This window comes from Callorhinus ursinus, unplaced genomic scaffold (assembly GCF_003265705.2).
Source record: "Callorhinus ursinus isolate GAN/ISIS: 27379988/994484 unplaced genomic scaffold, GSC_fseal_2.0 scaffold1, whole genome shotgun sequence".
Taxonomy (NCBI): Eukaryota; Metazoa; Chordata; class Mammalia; order Carnivora; family Otariidae; genus Callorhinus; species Callorhinus ursinus.
In genome coordinates this window covers 137,930,072-137,945,579 of record NW_027397063.1, presented here as the reverse complement: position 1 = coordinate 137,945,579, position 15,508 = coordinate 137,930,072, and the positions used below count along the sequence as shown (strand labels likewise).

The 15,508-nt window shown below is 52.7% G+C and overlaps 1 protein-coding gene across 11 annotated transcripts in view; it reads left to right on the top strand.

Moving 5' to 3' along the window:
• The window catches only part of TRAK1 (trafficking kinesin protein 1), a 111,386-nt gene extending 96,230 nt beyond the window's left edge, over positions 1-15,156 (top strand). For 6 of the 11 annotated variants that reach the window (XM_025883662.2, XM_025883620.2, XM_025883629.2 and 3 more), the window contains 3 exons: positions 843-1,187; positions 9,309-9,411; positions 12,327-15,156. In XM_025883662.2, the coding sequence (XP_025739447.2) occupies positions 843-1,187; positions 9,309-9,411; positions 12,327-13,125 (1,247 nt within the window). In that variant the 3' untranslated portion in view covers positions 13,126-15,156. The remainder of the gene's footprint in view (positions 1-842; positions 1,188-9,308; positions 9,412-12,326) is intronic. The other 5 variants (XM_025883639.2, XM_025883692.2, XM_073901533.1 and 2 more) reach the window with 2 other exon arrangements.
• Positions 15,157-15,508: the final 352 nt, after the last annotated feature.

The following is a 15,508-nucleotide window of genomic DNA, read 5'->3' as shown; positions in this document are numbered from 1 at the left end:
TCCGTAAATCTGCTTCTCAAGCCTGGTTTGCAAAGCGTACTCATTCTTGGGATGCTTCTCTCTGTGAGCCGCCGTGATGCCCTCAAGGTCCTCGGGGACACACTCCGGTGTTATTACAGACCTTGCATGATGTCATTTGAGCCCCGGGGTCTGGTGTCACTGAGATCTCCTCTGCTTCAGACCTCTGTGTGGACTTACGTGCTCATCGATCACACCTGGCTAGCACCATTCCCTCTCCCAAACCTGCAGCGCCTCGGGGTTGCTGCCAGAAAACAGAAACCCTCATAAGTAAAGGAGGCGACAGTCGTGCATGCGACTCTCATTTCCTTTTGCTTGTCTCATGTCGTGCGTCCCGGGGTCGGTTCCACATTGTCTTACGCTGCCTCAGCTTGGGTCTTTCCCTGTCCCCAGCCATGGGTGCTTGGCACAGAGTCAGTACCCAGACACCCCCTTTTTTTACTTGTCTTGCTTATCTTTCCTCTGCTCTTCCTACGTTGGTACGGTGTTGGGTTTGGGGATTGACCTCGCTTGACTAAAGTAGTTTGTCACCAAACATCCTTGCCCCACCAGATGGCACTAGTCTTGCTTCGTAAAAAGATTTGTTTGGGATTCCCCGAATGGGTGGTCCTCCCAGGTGTGGCGAAGTATCAGCCCCTGTGGCACAGTGGCCCGTGGCCGGGACCGCTCTGCCAGCGTCCCTCCCAGAGTTCACCTGCCGGGCTCAGATCCTACCGGGGGTCGGGTTCCACACTTCGGGGGTGGTGACAGCCATCGGCTCAGACCTCCATCCTAACCATCTCTTCTCCCTGTCCCCCCTCCCTCTCTGCGCTTTCTCCTGCAAGGCTCTGCCACCCTTCACCACTGGCAGCAGCTGGCCCAGCCCCACCTCGGGGGCATCCTGGACCCCCGGCCTGGGGTGGTCACCAAGGGCTTCCGGACACTGGACGTTGACCTGGACGAAGTGTACTGCCTTAACGACTTTGAGGAAGACGACACAGGTGACCACATTTCCCTCTCGGGCCTAGCTACCTCCACGCCAGTTCAGCACCCAGAGACCTCAGGTGAGGGGTCCCGAGCACGCGTGACTGGCTCAGGCAGCAGAAGTTACCCGCGCCGGCCTCAGGCTTGCCCAGAGGAGATGCAGGAGCCGCCAGCGGCCGAGGAGGAGGAGGAGGAGGAGGGGTCTGGTGAGGGCACCTCGATAAGTCCTGTAAACCTGGCATCTTTACCGGAGGCCGAGTTCTGGGCCATTCTCACCTCTGTTCCGAGCACCATCCGTAGTGGCTCTCTGTCTGTAGCTTCCGCTCGTCTGTGTGGGTGATGATTAAAGCATTCCCATCACGCGGTTCTGTTTTTTAACGCAGAGTCCGATGCCCCCGTGGTGTAACGAATGGGTGTAGCTCCCTGCCCATCTTGGAGGTGCATGGCCCACCAGGGCTCCTGACCAGGGAGCAGGAAAGGCTGCTAAAAAGAAGTGGCTTGTTGCCCCCCACCCCGCCCCGCCCCGCACGTCAGCTCCCCTGTTCCTGCTATGGGTCTCTCCCCGAGGCTGGGGGCAGGGGGCAGGTTCCCGACCCCCGCAGTGATTTCCAAACTGAGCTGAGCAGAGTTGGGCATTTTAAGGGGAAATCAGGAGTGCTGGATCGCTCAAGAGAGTGAAGGAGAGAATCTGTTACCTCTGAGGAGTGTCGAAATAGGAAGAAGCCCAGAAAGTGTTCAGGATTTCAGACAACACTGGGATAGATCGGCCTTTTCACATTTCTAACTTCAATCAAGGTATATGCATTTTCTTTCCAGCTTACACATGTGTTCAAAGTGGAGTTTTCCAAAGTGTTTTAGCAATACTCCTTAACCCCGACAAACCCAAGGAGTATGTCAGTAAGCTTGTCCAGAGACAGGACCCCAGATGAATCAGGGGAAGAGCTCTAGCCGATCACCCACCCCTGCTACCCCATTAAAGATGGGATCATGAGTTTGCAGAATTACACCCTAGGTGTCACTGGGGTGAAATGGTTTGGGCTTGGGGCCCTGGGACCACAAAGGTTATGTGGTTACCACTTGCCTCAGACTTCCTGGGTCCCCCGGCTGCAGTGCTGAGAAGACAAGGAAGCTCTCTCATGGGATCAGGGCAGAGACGCAGAAAAAGATGAATTCACCCAATGCTGTCATGCTGATGGCATCTCGGAGTCACTAGACTTGAGGAGAGGACACGCATCTTTGTGATTCTTAACTTTCGTTCATGAAGGCCGCAACACCCCGGTGAAGGACAGGGCAGGAGAGAGCTGAGGTGCATGAGGGCGCCTCCCAGCCTAAGTTCGGATGCCTGTGGCAAGGGACTTTATTTGGGGCCAACTTTTCTTTTTTCTTTGACGTAAACTTTAGAGATACCACCAAGTAAAAAGGATTGGTTTAGCACATAAGCTTACGGTTTGTTGATTTATTTTTTAGCAATTAAGTTACCAGATTAAGCTTGCAAGGGAATGAAAATATGTTTTATTTAATATCTTTCACACTTAAAGGGAAACCAGCTGTGGTATCGTTACTTCCCTTTGTTCTCGGCACCACTGTCCTTCTGGAAGGCAGACAGTGGTACGGGAAACACAGTGTCTGCTGAGTTTTGTGACTGAAAGGGTAGGAATCATGTCAAGTGTGATGACCCCTCCCTGCAGTCCTACAGGTGGACCAGAAGGTGAATGCTATAAGTTTAAAGTAGCACCATTAGGTGTGTCTTCAAAAAGTTGTACAGAAGGAATAAAACTCATCAGTCAAGTCAGCTAAGAACTTCCCTCAGAGGTCAGAGGGAGAGACCAATTATGACATAAATCCTGACCACTTTCCTTACCATAAACAAAGACATATTTATTGCTTCTTCCCTCCTTCCTCAAAACCTGCAGCAAATTCATCTTGGCAACTTGGAGGAGAGGCACACCAATCTAGAGTTGAAGCTTAGAGGAGCCCCAGGTTGGAAGTATGTGATCAAAAAGAGTTCTGTAGATTGCTGAAGGTAACTTAGGAAGGGCCTGATCCTTTAAGACAAGAGTTCTTTTGGGCTCGTTCTAGGTCAGACTTGTTAAAAGCTCAGCACAGAGGGGATCGGTGTGAACAGTGATTTGGCTCTTTTTTTTTTTCCTATTGGGAGTAACAGGACGCTTTTGATTACTGGAAGGTAAGAAACATGTCACTCTAAGTAAATCACCCCCGAGACCCCGAGTGGCACTAGGTACATAATCCTGGAGTCACAGGTAAATAGACAAGCTTCAGCAGGGAGGACTGGGGCATTGTCTGTCTTGGGATTTGTATCCCGGCTGGTCTGGTCCGCCTCAGTCCACCCTTGATGTTTAGGCTTTTCTCTTGCCAGATAGCACATTCCCAGAAGCTGCCATCTGGGAATACTGTGTAGGGAGGAACTTTGAAGACAGAAAAAGGTTTAGCCTTTTTTCTTGCAGCTGATACTCTGGGAGGAAACTGGGGAGACTTGAATATTAGGCGCTTTTGTCTAGAACCTGTTAGCTCATGGAGAAAAAGTTCTGAGTACTGAAAAAAAAAGTCCATATATTTTAATGTATTATATCATTATTTGCTGATTTTTATAATCCCATGTCTTAAAAAGCACGACTCCTTGTTTCTATATTTGTAAATAATTTAGATGATTAAAATGGATTCTTTAAAAACAACTTTTAGATTATAGTTTTACTTTTCAGTGACTTTTACATACTAACTCACATAGAAAGGGCAATTTATCAGAAGTAGTCATGATCTTGTACTGTCCATGTTCTGAAGTTTAGGTATTTATGCGGAGGGAAGAGCCAGCATGTGGGGAAGGATTAAGATCAGTGTTTTAAAGTCATACAGTTACGTTAGTAGATGGTTGGTTGGACAGTTTAGTTGGGTTATCGTGGCCGCCGGGATCCTTACAGAGGAGAAGGAAGTAGGATTAGAGCAACATAGAAGAAAGCAAAGGTCCGTTTATTTTCATACTCATACCTATGAGGGCCACTCGCGGCGGGGGACGGGGGTGTGCGGAAGTGCCTGAAAACAGGCTCCTAGCAATCACAGCTGCCTGTCTGGCAGTGGCCCACAGTGGAGCTGTGTCATTGGGGCTAAGGTGCAAAAGTAGGTGTTGAAGGCAAAAATCACATTTGGTCAAATAGCCCTTGAAAAATCCCCTGAAGCTGCAGCACATGGACCTGTTCCCCCCCCCCACCCCCGCCAAGCCCACTGGCAAAGGCCAGGAATTAGCTTCTTTTATAGCATCCTTACTTGATACATAGGTCCAGGTTCTGTTCAGGAGTGGCTACTGAGCAAGGCAAGAGAAGGAAGAGCTTGTGGAGGAAAGGAGCCAGAGGGCCAGTGGGGCCAGCAGAGTATTTCTCCAGCGCCTGTGTGGGCCAGGAGCGGGTTGGAGCAGAGCCCTACTGCCATGTCCTGTACTTTCTGCTGTCCCAGGACCCCAAGTGGGTCCTGAGGGAGAGTGGGCCGTGAGGGCCTGATGGATCTGGAAGGAAAGCCCGATCCCTCTGATTCATAGACCCTCAGGTGCAGGAAAGGTTCATGTCTCCACGGAGAGTTGACCACGCAGTCCCACTCTGATGGGAAGACTTTCCAACCCAGCCCTCGTTCTAGAATGGTTACAGGAGTTCGGTCCTTGTGCACAGGGCAGATGGTCTGCTCACACCCACCTGTGTTAGGCGATGCTAAGGAAGCCCCCATGCCCTTGCCTCAGGATACCTATAAAACCAGAGCAAAACAGGCCAACCGAAACCTGGAAGTGGAAAAATGAATGAAGAGAGGTCATTGACTCCTCCCAAACCAACAGCTGGAGTCAACCCTGCTGACAATGTCCTGAACAAGCCTGCTTTTTGGGAGCGCTCTCTTGATGGCATCCTCACCCCTGAAAACCACAGGAGGGCCCTCCTGTGCTCTAGGAGCACCCCTGTGGACCACTGAGGAGTGTGCTCCAGCAGCAGACACTTCTCAGTGGAGGAGGGAGCGCTGGGATGGGGTGAGGGGGTCCAGCGGCACCGCCTAGAGGCTGGTGGGGGAAGCGCGCTCCTGAACTGGCTTGGAAGGCACTTAGCGGGGCAGTGACAGGCACCCCGCCCCCCCAACATGATTACTCTTTGAACAAAAAGTAACGAAGTCATTAGAAGCTAGTCAAAAGGTCAAAACAAAAAGACAAGAAAAGGTATGGATGGTCTTAGTTCAAGCCACGCCTTTAAACTGGATGGACAGTGGCTTCTCTTTTCAGTGGGTTTGGTTTGGCTTGGATATAAAAGGCCGGCCTGTGGGTACCACTGTTGATGTGGTGGCAGCTTCCGGAACTGGTGGGGGAAGGGAAGGGGTGGGGAGAAGATGCGTGTGCGTGTGTGTGTGTGTGTGTGTGTGTGTGTGTGTGTGTGTGTCAGCTAATGAGTTCGTAGAAATGGCAAAGCAGATCCAAATGGTGTGACCGCAGCTTCACCCTAAGTGTTCAAGTTAAGAAAAGGAAATTGTCCGGCATTCTGTTCATTTCACATGGATTTGACCGCTTCCCGTGAAAAGCGGTAAGAGACTCTGGAAACGTGTTCAGTGCATCACAAAGTCCTCTTTTTCCAAGATTTGGATTGGTGTTTGTAATTTTGACTTTTAAGAAGTTATTTATGTTAGCAAAAACATGGCTTGGGGGTGTGGTGTGGCTAGGTTTCTCCGTCCTCAGAGGGCCCCTTTGAAGCAGCCTCGTACAGGTGTGTATTTCACAACTCCCCTTAGAAACCTCTGGGAGCAGGCATGCTCTTTGGCATCTGTGTGGGTTCACGTGGGGGCTCTTTGAAGGACTGGGTGCCACGATGGCCTTTAGAGGGGCGAGTTTCTGTTCTCCCCAGCATGTTAAGTTACCAGCCTGCCTGTGGATGGGGGATGGAAAGTGCCATTGGGATTGACTGAAATGCATGAGTTGGTATATACCAATCACATCACTTGGATGGGAGAGGCTGGTAGAGTCTTGGTCGGGCTTCAGGTCCCCACCAGAGCAACCCCACCTTGTCTGTGCTCCTTGTCTCTCCTCACAACTAGAGCAGGGAGCCCTGGGGAGAGCAGTGGGCTTTCCTGCCCATCTCCTCTGGAGGCCCGAGCATCCCACTGAGCAGCGATCACCCAGATCTGCATAGCACACTTGCAGATAACCTCCAGTATAGTCTCAGGGCCATCCAGGGAGGAAGCCCCAGCTCACTGGAGACTGTGGGCCCTCTCAGGGCACCCCCGTGACTGGCTGCAGCAGCAGGATCCCAAGCACCCAGTTTCCAGTCAGTACTGGGCACCCTGTGCCCCCCAGAGGAGCACAGCCCATCAGAACCATTTACCAAGTGCACCTGAGCCAGGCAGAAAGCACACAGGGTCAGATCAGAGAGCGAGTGAGCAGGGTGACCCTTGTCCGTCGAAAGCCCTCCTATGCCCCACCTGCAGCTAGCTGAAGGGATGTGCCTGCAGGCGGCCTGTGTTCAGAAAAAAAAAAAAAAAATGTGCGCGCTAGCCACCTGTATGTAGTTCACCAACTCAGAAGATCTTGAATAATCAAGGAATAATTAAGTTTATAGGTTCTCTTTGATAGATTCGGAGTTTGTACCAGTGTCAGAACCTGGTGGAAAAGGAACAGATAAAAATAATAAAATTTTAAAAAACTTAAAAAATGTAGGATTAGGGGATGCTTGATGGAAGCCGTTTCCAGTGTGAATACTCTAACCCGTTTAATACTCTCTCCTTGCAACACTGTGGGGCCACCATAGTCCGGGGGATTGAAGTAGGAAGTCAGAGCATTAAATCCAAGAAACCCCGTCCCTTGGAGGCCCTGAGTGGGCAGCAGGAGGAGACCACACAGCACGTGAGGCAGGGCTTTGGTGCACTGTGGGGACGGGGGACTTGAGTAGGGAGCCCTCACCACGAGCTTCCTGTCTCTGCTGAGGAGAAGGCATCCTGTGCATCTTGCTTGGAGAAATTGCTCTCCTGCAGGCAGGGCTTTAGGAATCAGCCCGTAGCTGCTGGGCAGTGAGCACAGGGGGCCTGGGGCGACTCACTGTCTCTGTATTGTGTCCCAAGGAAGGGAAGCACCGCAGCAGCCCGGCAGGCAATGGTGACACGCAGAGAGCTGGCGGGGCCAGGCGTCCCAGTGGTATTGCGGAGGGGCCGAACCTCTGACTTGGCGCTCTTGATTCCTGTTGATCTTCCTATCCGTGGCTTCTGGGGAATGATGACTTCTGAATTTTAGCAGCCTTTTCCTATCCCCAAAACCCATTTGCGTCAGATGGGTTTCGCTTCTGCTAATGCCACCGCGTCTCTAAAATGTCCATCTCGCGCTACCTGTTGCACTCAAAGATCCCATGTGTGATGGGGTGGAGGAGGAGTGGGCCTTTGGGACCTTTTGATTCGATATTCTGGCCATGTGTTGAAAGGGGCTACACTCCTCTAATTTTAAATCCAGCCTTGCTTTTGATTTAAGTTTCACTCTTTCCACCGTTTTGTCTTAGTTACCTCTCTTTACTGCCTTTTTCTTCCCCCTCCTCCCTCCCAAGTAACCCCTCATGCTGGTTATTTGGGATGCTTCTCTCAGGCCTTTTGTTGCTTTTGTTGCTAGACCTTATTGCAGTCAGAGAATCGTGATTGTTTGGTTGCCTTTTCTTCATAGCTTATTCCATTTTTGTTTTGTTTGCAGCAGTTTTCCAGTTGCCTGAGTCCCTAAGCCATCCCATTTATTGGTTGAGAAAGATTCATAAAGGCTGTTTTCATGTGTGTTTTTTTCCCCCCTTCCTGCTGTGCCCGGCGCTCCCTGTGGTTGAGAGTTTGCTCTGGTGGCCAGGGTGCTGGCTGCCACGCCAGGGACTGCGGGCCCCTGCCTGGATCCAGAGAGATGGGTTGGACCATAGTAATCGGGGCAAAGCAGTCTTACATTGCACCTCTAGTCGCCGCCACCATTTTTGTGCTCTGGCTTTGTCCTGCCTGCCTTCAGTTTGCCTGTCTCGGACATTTTTTGTTTCATCTGGTTGCTGGGTTTTGTTTTTGTTTTTGTTTTTGTTTTTGTTTTTGTTTTTTAAAGACACAGTTGGCTGTGTGTGGATCTGTAGGTTTAGGGCACCAGTCTCTTCTGTTTTGTTTTCCTTTTCCTTTTTTGTAAAATCCAAGAGAAAAATTGCCATAATGAGCTAGAAGATTCTAGTTCACAGCCTTCTGAATCTTCAGAGTGCTCATGGCATCTGAGAACCAAATGTGTTTCCCCCAAGAGGTCTCTGGGGGCTGAGCTGCTGCAGGGGTGGGGTGGGGGGGTGGGGGGGGTTGTCCCAGTACCTCACTGTGCATGCTATTCAGAGCAGCATCTTCCCCCCCCTTTTTCCTTTTTTTCCTTTTCTTTCTTTTTTTTTTTTTTGCATTTGAGTTATGAATGAGGGTGATCTCTACAATCATGATGTCTCCCGTAGACTATCTCACTCCTTACTTTACCATTTGCCAGCTTCTTGATGCATGGTCTTAACGCTTCTGTGATTTACTTTGCTTCAAATCATAGTCTTCAGCTGCCTGAACAACAGCTCTTTAGAGCTTTAAAAGGAAATAAATTGAGGACAGCTTGTGGCTATCTTATTTTCTTTAGAAATCAGACATTCCAGAGATGCCAAGGAAGTGGCCTGGGGGACAGGGGCTGTATGCACTAGAGTGCATCAGACCACACCTGATCCTAGGGCTGAAAACAGCCCCGGGCTCTGGGAGTCTTACCCCCTGTTGCTGAGGCAGCTGAGGCCCCATCTCCCACCCTGCCCATCACCGACAGACAGTAGTGGAGCCAGCTTCCCCAAGCCCCTTTTCGTGTACTCTGGAAAGGGAGCCATGCGAGCCTTGCCCAGTTTCCAGGTGGCAAGGCCCCTCCCCGCCCCACACCTCTCCCCTCTTCTTGGCAGAACTTGGCACCTGTTTGCCAGTGAAAAGGGTGAAGCACCACAAGAAGGAAGCCGATTCTGACCCCTGAGGAGGGAAACCAAATTACCCCCAAGGGCTCATTAGCTCCTCAAACTGGATCCACTACTGGCCAAAGAACACTGATGGGGAACCTTGTCTGGATTGGGTCGGAAGCTGGAATTCGATGCACTGCATGCCAGTGCTCAAAAGTGTGGTTATTTTTGAAAGACCACCTTCGATCCAGAACATTTGCATTACACCTTCCTTGCCCAGATCCAGTTAACAAGGTAGCTCATTGCTTCTTACGTCCGCTGAGAGCCATGCTGGAATTTGACTTTTCTCATGGGTTTACTTGGATGCAAGGAATATGTTTTGTTCCCCTCCCAATGTAGCGCACCACCCTGGGAAGTGCATGTCACAGACCAACTCCACCTTCACCTTCACCACATGCCGCATCCTGCATCCTTCAGACGAGCTCACACGGGTCACGCCAAGGTAAGGGACCCAGGCCCCGGGGTGGGTAAGGATGCGGTGAAGTTGGGGCACTCCCCACAAGACTCGCTGTCAAGGAAAGTCAAGTAGAGAGGCTCATTCGAAACCAACTCTGGCCAGCTGAGGTATCCTGTAGCACTTGCTGTCTGTCACCTGTTTGGGGTCCCATCTTTCCTCTTGACTTGAGGCCCCTGTTGATTCAGATCCACCACAGAGACAGACCTGGACCTACCTATAGTTGCCTTTTTCATTGGCCACGGAAGATTCTTAGGTCCGTCCTTAACCAGCTGAAGCTGACAGTACCACAGGCGGTAAGGCCAAGGTTGCTGGCATTTTGTCCCCAAGTTTGTCAGTAGAGCATGGAGTTCCTTCACAGAATGGAGTTACTGAGCCCTGTGGAAGCCCCTGGTGCCTCTGGAATAGACCGCAGGAACCATGCACCACAGCCGCATGATAATGACTGAAATGATAAAACCCGAAGACTGAACCGTGTGCCCAGCACGGTCCGTTTCCCTTTGGTGCCTTCAAGAAGTGATAGAGGTTGGCACCATCTGGCAAGAGGACTTGGATGGCGTGGGGTGGTCCGCTTGGCTTCCAGTGGAAGGGCAAAATGGTGAAGTGGCCCCCTCAGCTGTTTCTGGTGCAGTCGAGCAAGATGCTGGGGTGAATGGCAGGTAACGCAGAAAGGGAGGGAGGCGAGCAGGGCCCCCGGAGGGAGCAGCCGCCCCAGGGAGCCCCTTAAACTATGAATAATTCTCCACAGGTCATGTGAGGAGGACGACGAAGCGGCCCTATGCCCTGTTGAGCTGAGAGGAGATGTAGGGCAGAGAGTGAGCCCACAGGCGAGGCAGGGGGTGAGCACACTGTCAGCGGTGCCTGCTCGGGCAGGGCCTCCTGGAAGGAGCTGTGTGTGCACGCGTGGCCGCCACTAACCCAGGACTTAGGCGTGGATGTGTCTCTGTGGTTGTGCCTGGCTAACGTGGCCTTGACAGTGGATACCCCTAACCCCTCTAAATGCTCAGTTGAGCCGAGTGCCAGCACTAATACGGGCCTAACGGAAGTTCTCGGCAGAAAGGGAATCTAAACGTTAGCTTGTCTTCTCTGTCTCCTTCCTGCCTCTGGAGAAGCCGGCATCCCCCTCCCCCACCCCCAGCCCCCCCGAGCACCCCCCAGGGCTCTGCGTTGGAAGAGCTCTTTGTTTTCATCGTGTGATAGAGCTTCCCCTGGGAGAGGCTGGTGCCCAGTGCTCTCCTGCCTGAAGCCATAGGACGCCAACCAGCACACCTGTCCCCATCTCTTGTCAGGGACGGCAAAGGCCTGGGCAGTCAGTAGCGAGAGAAGGCTTTTTGTGTGAGTTTGAAGGAACGGCTGCCTGACACAAAATCACAGATCTCCCCAAGAATGGCCCTGTAAACAAGATTTTTGAGTCCAGGCTGTTCTTGTCCTCTATTGCTGTAGCCCAGTTTTGTCGAATCCCACCTGTGCCTTTTGAAGAACCCACTTTTTAACCTTAGGAATCTGCTGTGGCTTCTAATCTCGTGTTTCTCTGAGTGCTCCTGCCCCACCAGCATCCCCACCCCCTGAGCTTGCGTGAGGTGGACCTGTTCTGGGTTTCTCGCCCTGTGCTGACCAGCCAGTGGCAAGGAACCAAAGGATGCCTTAGCTCGAACTTGCTTGTGACCTTCCCTCCCACGGCGGGAGGCCCCTTCCTGCCCGTTCCCCTGGTTGGTGTCTTGCCCCAGGTATCTGGCCCTCCCCCTGCCAGGCTGGGGACAGAGGGTCCCCCAGCTCTTGGGGATCGCCAGCTGGCTGCTCCAAAGGGCACCTGCAGCCCCTGCCATGTCCTTGGGTGGGTAGCAGGGCAGGGCTCACAAGACTATAAGGGGAAGGGTATGCTGCTTTGCCCTTGGCGGTTTATCCAGCGGCCATGAAGGGCCTTTGTGCCTGTGTGGCCTCCCAGCCCCATCCCTGTACCAGCTGTTAAGAGAGGGCCTTTCCTGTTTTTTAAGCAGACAGCAATGCCTTTGCCCCTGCAGCACCAGTTGAACTATTTTGTCATAACTCCCGTTACTATGGGACCCCAGCTTCTGGAACATACTGGGTCCTCAGCCAGCCTGGCAGGAGTAGATGGAGGAATCTTCCTGCTTTCCTTTGATGACGCACGTTTCATACATCCCATGAGCCTTTTCTAGATCGCGCCAGATAGAGGCCTGATGACACATGACGTGGCTGCCGCTGACCCCACATCTCCACCCCCTGAGGTGGACTCAGCAACCATGGGAGGAGGACGAAGGGGTAGCGTGGCACGGAGGGAAGTCTACAGTGGGAGTCAGGAGGCTGGGGTCCGCTGCTGACGTGATGCATGCCGTCAGCCTCTGCCCTCCCCCGCCCCCCATCACCCAAGGGTCCTACCTGCTGGGGCCATTCCTGAGATGAGCTCTCAGATCCCATAGTCCTGGTTAACTTCTTGCCTCAGGGAAGTAGTCGTTAGGAAGGAACGCTGAAATTTGAGTACATTTGGTAGGGAAAGGAAGCCTGTCTCCTGAGGGGCTCCCCCCAACCCCCATCCCTGAGGCCTGAGCCCTCAGACTTGGGCTCAAATCCTGGGTCTTCCAGTTAATAGATGAGTGTGACATTGACTAGCCACCTAACCTCCGAGTCTGCCTTGCCTCACCTGCAAAGGGGACAGTTATCCCTGCCCTCTGGGGCCGAGACAAGGGAATCAACGTGCACCATGCCCCCATGCAAGGGAACCTAGGGCCCTCTTGGGTAGGAGGGAGGAACAGACAGGGAAGGAGGCATCTGGGGAGCCTGGGCTGGGGGAGCCCTCCCTGCACCCCAGCAGGAGACTGGCCGCAAACCTTTCCGGGGGCTTGTGGGCTTTTGCTGACAAATGACCTCTTGTCTTTCCTTGTCAGCCTTAACTCGGCTCCAACTCCAGCTTGTGGCAGCGCCAGTCACTTGAAGTCCACGCCGGTGGCCACCCCATGCACTCCACGGAGACTGAGCCTGGCTGAATCCTTCACTAACATCCGTGAGTCCACGACCACCATGAGCACGTCTCTGGGGCTGGTGTGGCTGCTGAAGGAGCGGGGCATTTCTGCGGCCGTGTATGATCCTCAGAGCTGGGACAGGGCCGGCCGGGGCTCCCTCCTGCACTCCTACACCCCCAGGATGGCTGTGATCCCCTCCACCCCACCCAACTCGCCTATGCAGACGCCCACGTCCTCCCTGCCCTCCTTTGAGTTCAAGTGCACGAGCCCTCCCTATGACAACTTCCTGGCCTCCAAGCCGGCCAGCTCCATCCTGAGGGAAGTGAGGGAGAAGAAGAACGTCCGGAGCAGTGAGAGCCAGACAGACGTGTCTGTCTCCAACCTCAACCTCGTGGACAAAGTCAGGAGGTTTGGCGTGGCCAAAGTGGTGAACTCAGGGCGAGCCCACGTCCCCACCTTGACTGAGGATCAGGGACCTCTCCTCTGTGGGCCTGCAGGCCCCGCCCAGGCCCTCGTCCCTGGCGGCCTGGTCCCCGAGGGCCTGCCCCTCGGGTGCCCCGCTGTCACCAGGGCCATGGGCGGACTGCAGCTCAACAGCGGCATCCGGAGGAACCGCAGCTTCCCCACCATGGTGGGGTCCAGCATGCAGATGAAAGCCCCTGTGACTCTCACCTCGGGCATCTTGATGGGTGCTAAGCTCCCCAAACAAACTAGCTTACGGTGAGGAGGGGAGGGGGGTCCTTCCCCTGGAGGAGACCAGGCTTGCTCCTGCCTCCCTCTCTTCCCTGCCCGCCCCCCCCCCCCACGAGCACTCCCTCTTTCCTCCTCCGTCCCTCCCCTCTGGAGCTAGACAAATCAACCTCGTGCCTAATGGGGGAAGAGTGGAGACTTTGTAAAGTGTACATAGGACTTGCGGACCTTGTATCCACCTGCCCTTTCTCCCCATCGTGCGGGAGGGGCCCCAGCATCATCCCTGCTCTTACCGGGACTGCACCTGTGCTAGCCCGAGGGCAGGGGGGTGGCCGGGTGTCCTGTTCGCCACCTCCTCTCCAAGAAGCACTGAAACTCCCAAGGGTGTTCTTATCCCATGGATAGGAAACCCGTGAATCCGCGGCTGGCTCCCGGTGCCGCATGTGGTGAGCTGGCACGCGGCCCGGGGTGGGGTTGCGAGGCCTCTGCTGGCTGGTGTCGCTGGGTGGGCACAGCGGGAGCCTCTGTCTGCGGCCACTGCAGCCACCGAGCAGCTGATGTCGCTTCCAGGATGGCAGGGCTGTTCTTCCTTCTCTGCCTCCAGACCTTCCCTCCTCTGCTTCAGTGGAGAGTCACTTCTTTTCTGAGGTGTGACTTTTTCTTTCCACGCCTTCAACCCAAATCACCCTTCGATGTCCTGTCCCTGGTTGTCAGGCCAGACGTGTGGCCTGAAAGAATGTATCGACACTCCCGCTGTGTTCTGTGTGAGGTCTTATTTTTTCCATTTTTTTATAGGCAGGGAAGTAATGGTACTAGATGGAAAGTCACAGTCTCTGTTCTCTCTGTGGCTCTGGGCCACGGAAATAGGTTTCACGCATGCCCGGTGGCTAGTGAGATAGCAGTGGAGTTTGGGGACCCAGGGTCACAAACCAAATTAAGACCAGACCCAAGACAATTTTCACAATAGGATGAAAAGGAACGGGGTGGCGGGGGGAGGGCGGGCAGGGGAAAAAGGCGTGGATGGAATGTGTCAGTGGGAAAAGTAAAAAGAACCACCCACCTAATGCAATACCAGACTGGCTCACGAGAGCAGTGCGGCTTGGGCATCCTGTTGGTTCCGGTCCTCGCTGTGGCGTCCGAGGCTGGCCCGTGTGCTGGCACGGACGTGGTCTCTACGCACACAGTCGGTGCCCCCACACCTTGCCCTCATGTTTCAGGACAGAGTGGTCACAACAAGATCTTTTCCCCCACCCGCTCCCCCCAAAACCTTGGTCTCCGTGTGCCCACTGTTTATCCCTAGGAAATCAAATAGAGGTGCTCATGGGAAGAACCAGAAATGAACGGGGGAGCCTGGTCCTGTTGCTGTCACTGACCGTTTTGAACTTTATTTATTGTGTGTGTGTGTGTGTGTGTGTGCTGTTCTCTCCAGCCCTGGTCACAGTGTGTCTGTGGCCTTCCACTCCAAGCAGGTAACTTATTTATTCCTACCTGAGGGCTGCACTGCCCGGCACAGTGCTCCCTGGTCCTTTGTTCCGGGTGACATCGTATGCAGATGAAATTGTCACGTTGCCATCCCTGTTCCCCGACCCCCCTCCCACCCCCGCAAAAATGTGTCCAGCTGAGTGTAAACATGCCCACTGAAGACTCTTTGAGAATGTCTCAAAGGAGCAAGCTTCAGTCCCACCCTTTTAGATTATTTATTCTCAGAACACGAGGGGGTTGGTTCATTATTTTCAGTTCCCCTTGTGGTTGTATGTGTGCACTCACTGCAAGGAAATTCTTTGTATTTGAATGTATTTTAAGGCAGTAGGTAGAATAACAAAGGCATATGGAAACCACGAACTGAACGGACCACTATATGTATTCAGAAAGGAGCTACCCATCACCACAAAGGAAATACCAGTGTAAAAAATCAGCAATTCGGAGGTTGCAGTATTTAGTATAGTTCATGATCAACCTTGTGCAACCACTACCAACAGAGTGTGTTGTTATGCATCAAAAAAACTGATACAATTTTATTCTCTAATGAATATCAATAAAAGAAGTTCAAGTGATGGAAACCACACTGGGATTCTGGCTCGTGTTTCATTTTTGTCTTTTTCATTTATGTGAGTCGTAAAGCTATTCAGCTCTTCTGGAAGATTAAATGTCCCTTAGACACCTGTCCAGTTGGAATCCAAAGATCTTCCCTACTTTTCAGGGCTGTGCACTGTTCCACCATGCATACATACCCACGGTGAATACATTCACACTCCTGTGGACCAGTGCCCTATGGCGACACATGGAGTTCCTTCTGGCCTTTTCTAACACAACACTGTAACGAAAAATGTTGGCATGTATTTAATCTTTCACATATGTGAGCACATCTCACAGTTACCAGATTGCCCTCCACAGAGTTGTGTTAAGAAAGTTTTGAG